Source organism: Cottoperca gobio, chromosome 3 (genome assembly GCF_900634415.1).
Source record: "Cottoperca gobio chromosome 3, fCotGob3.1, whole genome shotgun sequence".
NCBI lineage: Eukaryota > Metazoa > Chordata > Actinopteri > Perciformes > Bovichtidae > Cottoperca > Cottoperca gobio.
Window position 1 is genome coordinate 21,497,459 of NC_041357.1, and position 17,792 is coordinate 21,515,250.

General features: G+C 39.5%; 1 protein-coding gene across 3 annotated transcripts; it reads left to right on the forward strand.

The window, feature by feature from the left end:
- Positions 1-30: 30 nt before the first annotated feature.
- fes (FES proto-oncogene, tyrosine kinase) lies at positions 31-17,322 on the forward strand. 3 transcript variants are annotated; one of them, XM_029426235.1, is made up of 18 exons: positions 31-68; positions 981-1,279; positions 1,885-2,058; positions 3,817-3,913; positions 4,057-4,240; positions 4,908-5,045; positions 5,141-5,260; positions 5,440-5,562; positions 6,822-7,008; positions 7,670-7,747; positions 8,497-8,706; positions 9,102-9,224; positions 9,424-9,477; positions 11,618-11,942; positions 12,066-12,189; positions 14,174-14,331; positions 14,473-14,595; positions 14,751-17,322. In XM_029426235.1, exons 2-18 carry the CDS (start codon positions 1,055-1,057, stop codon positions 14,891-14,893), a joined length of 2,586 nt encoding a protein of 861 aa, XP_029282095.1. In that variant the 5' UTR covers positions 31-68; positions 981-1,054; the 3' UTR covers positions 14,894-17,322. The 3 variants fall into 3 exon arrangements, with proteins under 3 accessions (XP_029282095.1, XP_029282104.1, XP_029282113.1); XM_029426253.1 differs by lacking the exon at positions 31-68 and having other exon boundaries at positions 1,055-1,279; positions 11,618-11,736; positions 11,848-11,942; positions 14,751-14,893; XM_029426244.1 differs by lacking the exon at positions 9,424-9,477.
- Positions 17,323-17,792: the final 470 nt, after the last annotated feature.

The following is a 17,792-nucleotide window of genomic DNA, read 5'->3' on the forward strand; positions in this document are numbered from 1 at the left end:
TTCAGCTGAGGGGCGCTTCCCCTTTAGGCACTGGCACACGATGGCTTCCACACAGGACTCTAATTCAGGTTATGGTTTTCCTGACAGCTTGTCTATTGATATGTTTAAACTTGTTTCAAATGCAACAAATGTTACTTTGTCTTGGTCAATTGAAATCAAATAAAGAACTGAAAAACTGTCAACCTTACTTAACAGAAAGGCTAAGCAAATTGTCAGTGAGGGAGTTAGTGCTTCATATATATATATATATATATATATATATATTATTTATATATATATACAGTATATATACAAATAATATATATATATATATATATACTGTGTATATATATATATATATATATATATATATATATATATATATATATATATATATATATATATATGTATATATATATATACTGTGTATATATATATATACAGTATATATACACAAATAATATATATATACTGTATATATATGTATGTATATGTATATATATATGTATATATATATATATATATATATATATATATATATACTGTATATATATGTATGTATATGTATATATATATGTATATATATATATATATATATATATATATATATATATATATATATATACTGTATATATATATATATATATGTATGTATATATATATATATATATATATATATATGTATGTATATATATATATATATACAGTATATATACACAAATAATATATATATACTGTATATATATATATACAAATAATATATATATATATATATATATATATATATACAAATAATATATACAAATAAGTTGTTTCTAAATTGAAAGCAAGAATAAACTTACAGGCACAACCACATTCAAACAGACATGAGGAAGTGCTGCCTCACATGAACCATTTTTTTCTTACAGGGAAGTGAGAGCTGTCTTTGGCCACATAGAAATATCTACTGTTGCTCATTAGCAGCTGCCTCAGCTCACCGTTCTGTTTCTGTTCCACTCAAGGAAACTAAAAGGTGCTGTAGGACTAACTCCTGACAGCAAGTCCTCGGCAAGGGGGAGAGTTTAAATATTCAGAGATGGGTTTTGGGGAGGACTTGCGGTGCCCTCAGGCACATGCAGCTGTCATGCAGCTGCTGGACTCAGAGCTTCACCTAATGGAGGTCATGAAGAAATGGATGGGTCAGCGGGCTAAGAGTGAGCGGGAGTTTTCAGTGCAGCTGCACCACATGACTGCCATGGCAGAGAAGCTGGATCGGCCTCAGCCTGGTGCAGGACAAGACTACATCAGTCAGCTCAACAAGGTGAGAGATCGCTCTGCAGCTGAATCATAACTGTCATAACATCAACTGGAAGATAGATTGATGCTTTTCAAAATCAATGTGAGCTTAGTACTTGTCGTATAAAGCATTTGTTTTTGGGTGACACATTGAAATAGATTTTTCTACATCAAAAAACATTAAATAAATCTGTATATTCAATTATTTGAATAGATAGACTGAAATATCTGATGTAATTATGCACTCGTATGAGGTCATATTGGGGGGGGAAACAACTAATCAGAGTTTTTTCAGACCTTTTATTCAAAAATAAAAAAATTTAAATGTTCTAAATGTTTAAATATGTTCTCAAATCCAAATAAAAACGCATTACAAAGCACATACTGAAAAGTGATGAATTGAATTAGAGGAATGGTGCCAAAGAGTTTCGTATAGGAAAGAATAGAAACAAATATATTCTTTTAAATAATTACTTGGTGGCTCGATACATTACCAAAAACCACAAATACTTTCTTGAAATCTTAAATATTGTTTTTTAAATTTTTTATATTGCTTACTAAGAAAGAAATCCAAACGTGTGGAGGACTGTTGTTCTCTTGTTTGAATGACCTTTGCCCCCTGTCTGTCAGTCGTGGGGAGTGCTGCTCTCTCAGACGGACCTCCTCAGTCAGGTGATGAAGAAGCGCTCTGAGGATCTGTTGGATGGTCCCATCAGCAAACTGACGCTGCTCATCAGAGACAAACAGCAGCTCCGCAAAACCTACGCAGAGCAGTGGAACCTGTTGAGGCAGGAACTCAGCAAGGTGTGTGACTAATACACACACATAAACTCTAATACACCACTACGTACAGACTTCTACCATCATGCCAAAAGGCAGAACCATCTTTGTACAGTCAGATCTTTGACTGTGATAAAACTGTTCACAGCTAAAAATAAACTGTTGAGCTTTTTAGGCATTGAGCTGCTTATCGTTGCTCTGTTACCCACTTTTCTTCCCGTAGATGAACACTGACAGACAGCACACCTACACAAGGGGCCAAATGAGAAGCTAAATGAATATTGCATATATTCTTAATGGAAAATAGTGTTATAGATGAGTGATTCACTGTGGTTAATGAACCACTTTTGTACATTTACAATTCTTTTGCACTTTAAGTGATGATGTACTTAAAAAATAACCATTCATATGTCAATTGTTATGAAGCAATACTTACAGTAATTCATTCAACGCCATCATTACCACCACCTGGTGCTTTTTCTTGATGTTCTGGTATTTCTTTTATATGAAAGCAAACATAATAAATGACCATTATCAATGCAAAGGAAGTCACAGTCGTAGTGGTGAAGTGTTCATGTTTCTTTGGCATAAGTTGTTGCTTTGAAATCTATTTTATTCTCGTGTGTATCATCTTGACTTGAGATGAGCATTGCAGTGGCAGCATTATAAATAAACAGCAGTTGAATGAAATGAGGTTCGATAGACTGGAAAGAGTGCGTGCAAATGCAGTTTGATGCAGTCCTAAACTCTTGGCTGCTTCTCACGGTTTTTATTACCCAATTGCATCAGAAAAAATGATGTGTTTATTTTCAGTGATCTATACTGGGTGACGGTTTGGCCGTAGCAGGCAGTTGGTTTAATTTGAATTTCTTTACTTTATTGTTCAGACAGCGACTTTGTTTTGTGTACAAATAGTTAGATTTTTAAATTCAGATTTATTGTCCCAGGGGGATATTTGTTTTCACAGCTGGTACATAACAGATATGCACATATAAAAACAGCAACACAGATATACATATGGCAAACATCCAGAAATAGACAGTACAGAAACTTCATGCATGCATCCGTATTTGTGTCAGCGAGGCAGCTTGTTCAAGGCCGCTATTGCAGATGGAAGAAAACTCCTGCTGAAGCGAGAGTCCTTCTCAATTGGAGTGTCCTGTATCTCTGACCAGAAGAGAGCAATGTGAAGTATTTGGTTCAGGAGGCGTTCAGTGTCTTTTGATAGAAGGAGTGCTAGGTATGTGATGGCTCTGAGGTTCATATCTGAAAGACTGGGTGTGGGGAGGCAGTGAGTGTGATGCCGGTGAGTTTGTTTTTGTTGGATAGCATGGAGTTTACAGATGACATGGAGTGTTTGCTGGCATCGTTTTTGGAAGCTGTTCACCTGTTCACCAGCTGCCGTGGATGGAGCTGAGGTTCCATCCAGTGTGGGGTGTGTTAGATTTGTTAATGACCAGGTGTTTTGTCTTGTCCACGCTCAGCTGCAAGTAGTTGTTATTGCACCAGTGTGTGAAGTGACAAATGCAGTTTTGATAGTTTGTGTAGTGTTGACACCAGCAGCGCAATAAAGGTCAGATCATTTCCTCTTACATATTATCTGATTTTTTTTGTTCCTCTGAAGTGAAACATAACAGCTCCTCTATCCACTTCCTGTGTCATGTATAGCTTCCACTAAATGAGGCAACTTTTAACCACACAAATAACCGAAAGACGTTCATTCTCGCACCGAGTGTTTTCCAACTGTCTGTGTCTACTCTGTGTGTCTCTGTGCTGCTGCAGGTGACCCAGACAGAGCTGGAGAGGCTGAAGAGCAGCTACAGACAGGCGGTGAGGGATGCAGCTCAGGCTAAGAGGAAGTACCAAGAGGCCAATAAAGGTGGGCAATCCTGACATAACTTACTTCTCTGAACAGAATCGGTTTCGCACTGACCGAGTCTGGGTTTTTTCTGTGTAAATCCGTTATGTGTATTTCCATCATGACATATTGTGTCACCCCTTTACCTATATGTGTGTGTGCAGATAAAGAGCGAGACAAGGCTAAAGAACGTTATGTAAAGGCTTCCTTGAAACTCCACGAGCTGCATAATGAGTATGTGCTCTCTGTGCGAGCTGCTCAAGTTTACCATCAGCACCACTACAGTCAGATCCAGCCCGCCCTGCTCAGTGCGCTGCAGACTCTGCAGCAGGAGATGGTGCTCATACTGTAAGATCCTCATGTACTTCAGTGTGTATGCGTGTGTGAATTACGTTAATGCTTACTGTTTTGCTCTTGGCATTTAGTTGGCTGATTTCCATTCATACAAACACAATACATATAAGAGGACTGATGACTTCAAAAGCATATTTTTTAATTAGCTATACAACACTTCATGCACATGTTTTCCCCTATTAAATGAACAGTTGTACGCCAGCGTTGTGTTTATAATGTTTGGTGTTGCAACTGAGACTGCTTTGACAGCTTTTCCTTGTTTGTGCGTTCAGAAAACTTGAATGGAAAGAATAAACTAAAACCCAAAACATTACTTTAATAAGGAATGAAGATTAAAGTGGAAAGTATAATCTGAATTTGTTTCATGCATTAAATGCATTAATCAGATCTCAGATGTCTCAGTTTGAAGACTGCTTAAAACAACACCAATATGACAAGAATTCAAACACCTACATGTTTACTGTGATGAGCTCTCAAAGTAGACGTTCATGGCACTGATATGAATCAACCTGCAACTAAGTAACCTGGAAATGAATATATTGTGCTTCGGAAAAGTTTTATGTACTGTATATATGGTTTGAATTGAGATAAAACTTGCAAAAACGGTCCTTAATTTTGTATTATTCTGTTTCCATGTGTCATCCCTGACATTCTGAACCAGAAAGGAGATCCTGCAGGAATATTTTGACATCTCCACGCTCCTCCATCATGAAGTGGTGCAGATCCACAGGGAGATATCTTCTGCTCTAACAGCCATCGATCCTAACAGAGAATATGAGAGCTTCATCCAACAGAACAGGTAGACTGAGGCTAAATTTCCCTTCAGGTCACAACAATGCAGTCATGAAAGCTAACCATGCAGAGTGATGATATTGTGTGTTTGTGTTTCTATAGGTCTGTAGGGGAGACTCCTGCTTGTGTCGAGTTTGATTGTAGTCTTCTGGAGGACACTGAGCAACTAAATCCCAGAGAGATTGAAGTGAACGACCTCACGATTGAGACAGTCCAGCACAAGTGAGAACAAACGACGCAATCTCATCCAGATGACTGAACTCTAATTTCCTTTTTTAGTGTCTCAATTACTTCCTCCTCCTCACCCGCCTTGTTCTTTTTTACCTCTTATTTCCTCTGACTGTTTTGCATCAATTACTTCCTCCCTTCACATTTTTTTTTACATGTCTCTTTCCCCCTAGACTGACTGCCATAGAGGAGGAGCTGCTGGATCTAGCTCGGACTCTGGGCTCCCAGCAGACCTCGGTCGAGCAGCTGGAGCTGGAGCTGGACGCAGAGCGTGAAGGTGTCAAGAAGGGCCAGAGGTGAGCGGAGCACAATCAGAATCACTGATGTTGTATTCAGAGGTCACAGAGGAGGTTTCAAAATAAAAACACACAACCTTTTGTAGCCGTGAAGACAAATGACTGAAGTTTGCCTGTGCGGTGTGTAATAACCAGTGTGGTCTCAGGGGGCTGTTATGAATTATTATACAGTGATATGGTCAGAGTTATGGAGGTCCACCCCCTCATTTGTCTTGGTTGATGAGGCTGTCCGAAGGTGTTCGAGGTTTACAGTCCTGTGGGAGTGACCGAGTTGTTAACAAGCTCCTGGAGGTCAACTGGAAACAATGTGTTGATTTGCAAAAAAGTAGATTTTTATGGAGCAGCTTGGAGCACATATGGTGGTGGTGGTGGTGTTTGTGAGGTGAGTGGAGGTTATGCTGCCCTTTGGTTTGTATTTTGAAGAAACATTTTGTAAATCAACAGTGACATGCTGTATGAGGTTGACCTAGCGGGACTTCTTGTAGCTGAGAATATGTTAATTGATAATGTTAAGACCAGGCGGCAACTTCTGGGTCTGAAAAGTGAAGCCAATCCGAAAGTGCCTTAAACTTGCGGTTGTATAGAAGTCTATGAGAAAATTACCCTAATCCTCACATTTAAGAATCTTTGGCAGTTTAAGTAAGTATTATCCAAATAATTGCAGATAAATTTCCTGTCAATCGATTAATCGTCTCGGCTCTAATCAAATTACGCCAAACTAACTAACCTACTGAACACCTGGACAAGTATAGTGTGTGCACCTTATGTAGTGGGATTTTGGAGGCGACAGAGTACATGCATAATGAGGGAGATTGAGGTGGTCAATTGGGGTCCAACAGCCAATTATCCCCCTGGTGCCCTCGAACAAGTTAATCCAGCCATGCACTGGCTGTTCCTTCTCGGTTAAACCTTGTGTTTGTTACTGCAGCTATAAGGATATCAGGATTTGTCTGTCCTCTCGTTTCACCTCACTAACAGGACTCTCGGGTCATTTTAAGGTTTGCTGGTCTTACATGCTGAAAATCCAGGACAAAGGTGGACTAAGCTGGTCCCAGAGAAGCCTTCTTATTGACTGCATTAGTCAATAGGAAGCATCTGTAAACCTATTTGCACGGACTTCTTATTGATGTCTGTGTGGTGTTGCGTCACTTGTGTTGTTTTATTGACCTGTGCAACTCTTTGTGTTGTTCACACTGTAAAGGTCCTACACAAATATAACCCACTTTCCCTGACGTACTGCTGCTCTCTGCATCGTCCAGCGTCTACCAGTTCAGCAAGAGGCATGCGATGGAGGAGTGCCGGCAGCAGGTCGCTCTGACTCTGGGCGTTCGGGCCAAACTGGAGGTTCAGAGGCTTCTTCTGAAGGAGAAAATGGACCTGCTGGGCTCCCAAGAGCCTCCCTCTGCTCTGAAGCTGGACTTAGACAACGTCTCAGTTTCCAGTAATGTACGTTTTCTCTGCCAGAGACTTTCCTCCCTTTGTCTTTTTTTAGCACCTAATCTAATAAGAGGATGAAGCCTAATGACTTTGGTGATCCTCTGACTCTGGTTAACGATTTTTGATTTTCTTGACATGTTTCAACAACAATTGGATGGATAACTAAGAAATGTTGTATTTATGTTACCCAAAGGATCATCTGACTTTTCATCGAGCGCCACCATCAGGTTGAAATTTGAATTGTCCGATATGTTGGGTTATGACCAAAAACAATACTAATGACAATCCCATCAACCTCAGCTTTACTTTGTGTTTAGTGCAAATTAGAAAATGTTAGCATGCTAACACGTTAAGCTAATATGGTGAACATGGTATAAACCTTAAACCTGCTTAACACCAGCATCTGATACATTGTGAGCGTTACATTGTGGTGTAGTAGTAGACCTTTCGGTTTGTTTGATTTTGACAAGTCACCACATTTGTGACTGGAAAATGACTTTACACCTTTATTTTATACTGGAGATCAATACATACATTAGCCCATATTCATAACCCCTGTCTTTAAGTACTTTTTTCTGCATTTTTTGCTTTTATTTTGAAAGCTAAGAAATACGTTTTATATATTTTTAACGACCAACAAAATGTGCTCTGGGTCTTTTCTTTGTTTCAGTACCACAGTCCACCTCCTTCCAAACTCATGGACGGAATCATAAACAATCTAAGTGGCCTGTTTAAATCCAAGTGGGAGGTAAGCTAAACACTGAATTCAATCAAGGCACAATAATTACACACAGAACAATGATAGATGGAGTACAAGTGGTTGTACTAAACCGTCTGGCATAACCTTGTACACACAGAACAATATCTGTTTCTCAGTATGTTGTTGAAGGACATTTTAAAAGGAACTTGTTCCATTTTAAGGACACTTCCACCTCCCTGCCCTAAACTTTAACTGCAATGTCTGTTTTTGTACACTCAAACCTCTTACCACACAACAAACAATTCATCATGTTTTGGGGAAAGTGTATCCACTGCACGGCTGAGCTCACTCAGGCACGTGATCTTTCTTTGGGGTGTTGTACTCCTGAAAGCACTGTTGGTTATTGAGGTCAGCTTTGTCGGTCAAAGTTACTTTCGAAATCCTGCCTGACCTAAAACTAAGCTTACTTCTCAGGCAGCAAGTTTACATTTCATCGTTTTATTATCGTTGACAGTTGGAGCCATGACCCAGCAGTAACTCGAGAGGAAAAGGCCTTGTACACTGATACACATCAGTCAATCATCTTTTCATCTGTCAGGAAGATATCTGTGTGTGCCATGCATGCTGTAAAAGATGTTCTTGAGCAAATAAAATTGGAGTGTCTATAATATGTTGGAAATCAAGCCTAAATGAGTGTGAACTACTTTTCGCTCAACAACTCGAAACTCTGTGGTTTCCTGGAGACGTGGAAGGTGGTGCGGTTAGAGATTTTTGCTTTTCTCTCTTCCTGCCACCAGGTGCTTCCGGCTGTCACCCCAGTGCTGGAGGTGGATCGTCCTCTGGGCCAGCAGGACTGGTACCACGGAGCTATTCCCAGACTGGAGGTCCAGCAGCTGCTGAAGAATGATGGAGACTTCTTGGTGAGGAAGAGTCAAGAGAAACAGGGTTATGTGCTCTCTGTGCAGTGGGAAGGATCCTGCAAGCATTTCCTCATTCAGAACACGGATGTAAGTAAAGATTTGTAGAAGGACATTTTTACTTCAGCGTGCCTGTTACATCATATTGTTTTTAATATTTATGCAACTTTTGAAAAATCAAGACCACTGCTGCTGAGATGTAATGTTTCCTTCCCCATTCTGTTTATATAAGTATATAAGTATATAAGAGGAAGTTATGAGAGCATTTAAATGATATATGGCTGTTTCTTTTCTGCAAATTAGGCAGAAGATCAGATGCTTAGAATTAATAAAACATTGATACAAGACAAGTTATGTAAACAATTAAAAAAGCTATTTTGTTCAATATGTTTTTGATCAATATGTCGTATAGTTCTAGTTTTATTTTTCCTGTATGTTTGCACATCGGTTCACTTCTGGAAATGCTTTTCCATCTGTGTCAGTAGAATCTGTACCGTCTGGATGGAGAAAGCTTCCACAGTATCCCGCTGCTGATCCATCATCTGCTATCCTCATGTCAACACGTCACCAAGAGGTCCGACATCATGCTGAAGAAACCTGTTGTGAAGGTAAACGCACACGCACACGCACACGCACACGCACACGCACATACAAACATACAAACATACAAACATGCACAAACCCTAAACAATGCTCTCTAATGATCTTTCCTTTGAATTCTCTTACCTTTTATTTTCTCTCCTTCCTTACTGGTCTAACATTTTAAAACAACACGCATCTCTTATTATTCATTTTTAACCCCATTAGGACAAGTGGGTCCTGGAACATGATGATATCATCCTGGGACCCTTCATTGGACGGGTGGGTAAACTTAACATCTGTTGACAGAAAACGTAAAAGTGAAGCAAAAACATTTGTTCATTTGTTTTTATTACCCTCCAAAACTATTGGAACTGCGAGGCCAATTCCTTTATTTTTGCTGTACACTGAAAACAATTCAGTTTGACGTCAAAAGATGAATACGAGAAAAAAAGATCAGTCTTTCAGCTTCTATTTCCAGGTATTTACATCTAGATCAGTTAAACAACTTAGAAGATAGCACCTTTTATTTGAACCCACCCATTTTTCAAGTGAGCGAAAGTATAGGAACATGTGACTGACAGGTGCTTTTATTCAAACAATAAATAGCACTGAGCGTCTACTCTCAGTTTCAGCTTCAGCTTTTGCCTGTACAGACTGTATTTATAGTTTTAAAGGTGTAACCAACATGAAGACCAGAGAGCTGTCTATGGGTGAAAAGCAAGCATTTTTGAAACTGGGAGAAGATGGAAAATCAGAGCCATTGCACAAACATTGGCCATAGTCAGTACAACCATTTGGAATGTCCTGAAGAAGGAAGAAAGCACGGGTGTACTGAGCAACAGACGTCAAACTGGTAGAACAAGGAAAACATCAGCAGTTGATGACAGAAACATTGTGAGAACTGTAAAGAAAAACTCTAGAACAACTGTCAGTGACATCACCAACAACCTCCAGAGGGCAGGGGTGAAGGTTTCACAATCCACCGTTCGCAGAAGACTTTGGGAACAAAAGTACAGAGGCTACACCAGAAGATGCAAATAAGCAATAAGAACAGGAAGGCCAGATTAGAATTTGCCAAACAGTACAGAGACAAGGCTCAAAAGATCTGGGACAAAGTTTAACAGACAAAGATTAACATTTACCAAAGGGATGGGAAGGCTAACGTGTGGAGAAAGAAGGGATCTGCTCATGATCCCAAACACACAAGCTCATCTGTGAAACACAGTGGCGGTAATGTCATGGCTGGGGCTTGCATGGCTTCTTCTGGGACGGGCTCATTGATCTTCTTCGATGATGCAACACATGATGGCAGCAGCAACATGAACTCAGAAGTCTAAAGAAACATTTTGTCTGCCAATTTAAAGAAAGATGCAACCAAACTGGAGACCCAAAACACACTACCAAAACAACCAAGGAGTTCACCAGGGGAAAGAAGTGGAAGGTTTTAGACTGGTCAAGTCAATCTCCAGACTGAAACCATATTGAGCATTTTACTTGCTAAAGAGGAGGAGAAAACCCCCGAAACAAACCGCAACTGAAAGAGGCTGCGGTGAAAGCCTGGAAAGGCATCACCAAAGAAGAATGCAAAAATGTGTTGACGTCAATGGGTCGCAGGCTTGAAGCAGTTATTGCAAGCAAAGCATTTGCACCTAAATATTAGGTTTTATTCACTTTTCACACTATTTTAAGTCTCTGTTCTTATACTTTTTTTCACCTAAGAATTTGGTTTTCTGTTATAAACGATGCTATCACAATAATTTCCTTTAATCAACCAAAATGCGAGCTCAGGAGACATTAATGCCACTTTACAGGATGCCACTTAGATGCCCACATGGACATTGAAAGAGTTATTGTCGTGGTAGTGCTTTCTCCTCTCTTTGTAAATCTAATACGAGGCTTCATCAGTGTGAATTAGTCAATCAAAGTGTGTTGTGCTGTGGCTCAGCAATCAAGCACTGTGCTTGGAAATAGAAAAGAGAGACTTTTGTAACTGTGGAAGATATCTACTTGGTCTGTGTGATTCAGACTGCTGTATATCCCATCATGTAAGCTGCAGTGGAACTTTGGAAGACATTTTTCCACAGAAGCAGGACTGTAATTTTAGTGCGCCATCACTCACAGGGAAATCTCGTTAAGAGCTCTCTTCACAGCCGGTACGGGCAGGAGGTACAGTTACAGCAACCAATAACCCTTTCTTTTAACATATCCTCCAAATGTATCTGCCACTTTCACATAGTTTCCATAGTTTGAATACCTAAAAGTGGTTACAATTGAAGTTCACGTTCATCTCTCATTTCATCTAAAATTGTCATAAAATGGTGCTACATATGGGAACAGTTTGTCAAGGAAAATTGCTGAGTTTAAAAAAGATAGTTTAAAAAAAGTGGTACCTGATCATGTTGATGTTTGTACTACACAGGGTAACTTTGGAGAAGTGTACAGTGGTCGCTTACGCTCTGATAACACTCCTGTCGCTGTGAAATCCTGTAAAGAGAACCTGGCCCCGGAGCATAAGAGTAAGTTCCTGATGGAAGCCAGGTTAGTACATACACACACGCACACGCACACACACACACACACACACACACACACACACACACACACACACACACACACACACACACATACCTCCTCTCCTGTGCTGTCCAGGATCCTGAAGCAGTATGACCATCCTAACATTGTGAAGCTGATCGGAGTGTGCACTCAGAAGCAGCCCATCTACATCATCATGGAGCTCATTCAAGGTAAATATAATCCTATTGATATCTCAGCTTGTTGACCCAACAGCTTCAAATGTTGTTCCTCCATCATGACGTGTGTGTGTGTGTGTGTGTGTGTGTGTGTTTACACATTTCATACATGTGTAGGTGGTGATTTTCTCTCCTTCTTACGACATGAGAGTCACAATCTGAACCCTAAGATGTTGGTCAAAATGACAGAAAATATTGCATCTGGCATGGAGTTTCTGGAGAGCAAGAAGTGTATACACAGGTTGGTAAAGCAATACATGGATATGTGTAAAATAAGATATGATTTTATTTAATATATAACATTTCTATTGAATCATTAAATCACAAACAGGACTTTGTTTTATTAACACGTGAGTCAGGAACACTCGAGGATTTCATCATAACCAGCAAATGTTTTGTTACTATAAGTAAGCAGGAAGCTAAACAGAGAATGGTTGAGCAAGAATGAAACAAGTACGGCCACGCAGTTTATGAAAGCCCAATCAGTGCTCCGCCTGAACTAGAACAATGCTCTTTGGAGGAATGAGTCCTAAAACCCTTAAACGTGTTAGCATGTTGACACTTCCAGTCTATTGAAAATAGATTTTCAGATACAGATACACAATCTAAGACATTACACGGATATAAGTTACAAAACAAATATACAAACTTACACAAAGAAGCATCCTTTGATCAGAGGATAATCAGATCAGATATCAGAGTGTACGTCATGTCTTTACTGTGTGGTGGATCTGAAGCCACCACCAATACATAGCTGAGCAGTGTGTTAGACAAATCGTGGTTCAAGGGAAAATTCATTAGTTGCACATGTTCATTTTACATGAAGTATGATCTAGTTTCCACAAGAACAAGTGTGGAACAAGCTGCAGGAAGATGGATCTCAAAGCCTTTTCAGTACATAATACAGAACACACTTTACTTCCCTAACATAACCGTCATATAACTGAAAACCGAACAGCACTTCTCTATATGTTGTTGTAGCAGTCAAATTGAAAGTGAGGAATAAAAAGTTTTCTTAAATAACTGATGGCCGTTGTGTCCTTGAAGAGAAAATGGAAACGCGTTCTGCTGGCTGACACACAATGTTTTCCCCACTTACATTAAAAAGACGGCACGACCATTTATTCAGCAGCGCATTACATTACGTTCATTTGGCAACTTACTATAAGTGCATTCAAACCAAACTCAAAAGAAAGCCCTGATAAATGTTCTCAAAAACTGGAACTATCCCAAATAAACATTTAATGCGTATTCAGAGAGCTGCTGTGCCCTTTTCTAATGTTTTTTTGAAATAAGGAATTAGATATAAGTAAGCACCAACGTGTGGTTGAAGATGGATCGTGGCTGCTTTCCTGACTTCAAAGAGCCTTGACTGCATAAACACAGAATGAACCTCAAAGTGTTTTATAGTTGTATTAAAAACACATTTAAAACATTAAAGTAAAAGGAATGTACAAAAATGTGCTTTCTTTCTTTAAAGTAAAAAGTAAAAATAATTTCATGGACAGATTATTCTACGGGTCCATAACAAGAAACTGTCTTCCTCTCCATACATCTTTATCCTGTTGGTGGTATCCAAGGAGAGACTTAACGTGAAGGTGTTAAAATATTCAGAGCCTCATAGCTACACTCTTGTACACTAGTAATAAGATTTTAAAACCAGCTGTAAAAGAAACAGGGATGAGAATGTAAGGATGCTGAAACGGCTGTGATGGGATTCTTTTTGAACATTTTGTACAAGCCAAGATGAAAACCGGCTCACAACCTCTTAAGACCGTGGATCTCAAAGTGAACAGGAACTGATTAAAACATTACATACGAAAATAAGATCACAAATATGTTGAAATGTTGCAACCTCAGTGTTTCAGGTGGATCAGGGGATCAGGAGTGATTGCTTTTGGTGAGGCATCAGTGCAGGTTGTTTTTTTCTCTGGTGAAAGACATGAGGTTGTGACACCAGGCTCATTACAGCAGTGCTGAGATTTGCCCAGCAGGGAAAGATCATAGCAAGCTGCTGGGAGCTGCTCAGCCTGTAACGCTGCATGTCAATCTGCCTCACATGCAACACTAGAGACATGACAAGAACGCCTCACTCCTTATAGTCCTCTCTGTTCTCTCGAACAGAGCATGATGCATTTGTGTCTCTTTTTTATCCATTTTTCATCAGCCCATGTAAATTATCCCTCTTACATCTTTCTTCTCCTATCTTGTTGTCTTCTTTTAAGGGACCTGGCAGCAAGAAACTGTCTGGTTGCAGAGCACAACGTGGTGAAGATCAGTGACTTTGGGATGTCCCGTCAGCAAGATGATGGTGTCTACTCTGCAGAGGGCGGCCTCAGACAGATTCCTGTCAAATGGACGGCGCCTGAAGCCCTGAACTATGGTACACCACAACTGTTTCTGCTCTGCAGTCACAACCAACACACTTCTCCTGTTTCCCTCTGCCAGAAGTCCATTTAAAAAAATAAACTGACAGATTTGTGCCTGTGCCTTTGGTAATGCTGCCCCCTGCTGGTGTCTTTAGGTCGTTATACCACAGAGAGTGATGTCTGGAGCTTTGGAGTCTTACTGTGGGAGACCTTCTCCATGGGAATGACACCCTACACGAGCATGACCAACCAAGAGACACGAGAAGAGGTGGAGAAAGGTAAAGACTCATCAGTAAAAATAAACCAAGTGGCAATGGGTTTGTGTTCAGATGCTATTTAGTAAAAAATCCTGCTTTTTCTGAATTCCATATGTTTCAGAAAATGTGTATAGTATAGATTATCTCAATACCTGATTTGACTGTCTGTGATCTAGGATACTGTATGCCCGCTCCACACGGCTGCCCTGTGGATATCTCAAGGATTATGAGCAGCTGCTGGCAGTACGAGCCCAGAAATAGACCGCCTTTCAAGAAACTTCGGACTGAGCTCTGTGCCATATACAACAAAATTACGTAATACAAGCCTGTTGGTTGGACATGTAGACTACGTTTTTGTTTTACTTCTGTCTGTTTGATTTGTTTTGTAATTTTGCATCTTTCTTTCTTCTTCTATGTTTAAGACTGAAAGAGATCATGCACATTGAAAGATAATTTAAAAATGACAAAACTAAACTTTTATTATGGAAATAAACTTTGAACTGGAGTTTTGAGGGCTTGTAAAATATCAGTGAACCAGCTGATGGCAGCATTCTTGTTTGTTCCCTTCTTGCCTTGTGTGTCTGTGTTTCCTTCTTACCCTCCCAACAACAAAAGGTTGTCTTCAACACACCTGCACAAATATGTGCTACTATAAACTCAACATACTGTGCTGTAGAGAATGTCATTACCATAGCTGTTGAAATGAAACACCCGTGCGATCTGTCTGAAAGAAACTATAGATGTGTGTAGAACTGACATCCTCCTGAGACGCTACCGGCACACATAAAGCCTTGTGTGCTGTTTTTGTCCATTTGTGTTACCTTTCGGGTTTTTAGGATCCAACTGCAGACCTCCCTCTTGGCGATCTTAGTTCTGTAGGTCAATACAGGACAGGACTACCTTTGATTACACAAAAAGATCTCAATTTAAAGGACAGGCCTATTTTTGCAACCAGCAAGCAAGCAACAGCAATCTAGAACAACAACAACAAAACCAAGACAATACAGTTCAACCTCAGCTTTGCTTTGCGAATGATTATGTTTGCATGCCATCTTTCTAACGGTTAAGAAGCTTACAAGCTTAACGCTACAGGTTGAAGTGGTTGACAAGTGAGTTATGTGCAGGGTGTTGTGGAACTCTGCCTATAAGCACTCAGCTTTACATGTCAGTATAGTCCATTGTACTGCAGTGTGTTAACCTCTAGTACTGTGTTTGTCAGACAACTTTACATTTATAAAATAATGATTGTATTCCCTGTTCAGGAAGTCGGTTCAACTAACATGGCTGCTAGCTAGGGGCTCATTTGTTTTGCCAGACATGTGGGTTGTAGGATAGACAGCCCTGCCTGTAACAGCTCTTCCCTACTAATACTGTGTTAGTTATACAACAAAAGTAAAACTGGAAGGGGACAATGGCTGGAAGAGAAATAGTACATAACTCCCGGGAAAAACATTTTGTTGGGTCATTCGACGAAAACATTGTTCTCTCGTTTTTTTAAAGACCTTGTGAAGAGAACAGAAAACCATCATATGATGCACCTCACTCTAACGTCAACCTGGAGTCTCAGGCTTTTGTTGCAACAAGGCAAGTGACATTGTTCAGTGACACTGACATGTTCCATCATGATGGTGGTTTAGGTGTGTCATGTCATGGAGAGGTTGCATTGAATTGATATACATCTCTACACAAACACTGATGCAGGCGCTGCTGTTTAGCCTTGAACATTATTGACTCAGTGCCAGAGTTGTGCAGGAAGAGTATTGTAGTTGTTGAAGTGATGTGCAGTTTATGTCATTTAAGCCTCATTTTATATGGATTAGTATCATTAGCGTGGATAATCCTTTTCATATTTCAGTATGATAAGGCCTTTCATACCTACATCAATATGAGATTAATCCCACAGGGAATGAAAAAACATGAAATTCTCAGTGCAGAGATGCTGAGCTTTGAAACAAAGTTGGTCAACTTCGGTTTACTAAATGAAAGTTTCTTCAGAACTACAACATACCCTATATATACTTCAATAGATGACCAGCACAGGGCTGATCATCTATTGAAAGTGTACATGCAAGTTGAATGTTTCATTGGCATCCAATGTGGAATTAACCAAACAAATTGAAATCTTGTTAGCAAAATTATTGAAGTGGAATATATCAATTACATGTCACACAAGCAATCAGGACTTAAGTCTTTTCTCCCGCAGTGAGGAGGGTGTGGCGCCTGTCACAATGAGTTTCACTCATCCCCTTCCAAGTATCTCTGTCATGTGTTTCTTTTGAATCGGCTTGTCAGAATGAGTTCTCAACCATTTTGTAATTTAACCCTCACCGGTCGAGCTCGTTCTGTAACCTTTACTAGTCATCTGTTGTTTTTGTCTTTATTTGGTTGCAAGGTGACTAAACATGAATCTTAAACATTGGATGAAGAATAAATGCACCTACAAAATGCTCCAGTTTGAAGTAATTAAACCCAAATGAATAACAAATTTGTCTCATTCTGGATACTAACCACACTTCTTATGCTACCTCCATACGCATTGTCTTAAATGTCAGAGGTGGTTGTGTAACTGTTGCTATGTAATGTTAATAATGCGTTTGAAGCAGCTTAGTGGTGTTCACAGACTGTGATGCAATTTCCCTGTCAAGTGTCATACAAAGTGTTTCAGAGGGTCCTGTTTGTTTCAGCTCAATCAATGCAGTGTGTTCACAAAAATACAAATGTAACAGATATTAAAATGTGCTTCTATTATTCAGGTATGAAGTCAGTGTACCTGCATGTTGGAATTCATGAATTTGATAAAGATTAACCAGAAAAAGTGTCAATATCAGTGATTTATTTCTCAAAGAAATATATTATACTGTATATATAACTTTTCAAAATGCTTTACAAGGAAGAACAAATACAAAGAATAATACAATTATTAAACAAAATGTGATGAAATAATGTTAATAAGTGTCTCCTAATGTTTTGAAATGTTTTTCAAACACAACGATCAGAGCGCCTACAGGAATCACACAAGAGATCGTGTGCATGTGACGCCACGCTTATTTCCCAACCCAGAAGTCAGCCATGTTGGTTGGTATATACAACCAAGACGGCGGCCGTTCACGTGTGAGTTGCTGCAACGCTTCGTAATTTTCTTTGTATTTAAACGTCTAAGATTGAAAGAAAATGGCAACCTTGTGCGCAGTGTATAATAGTGGTAATAACGCTACTCG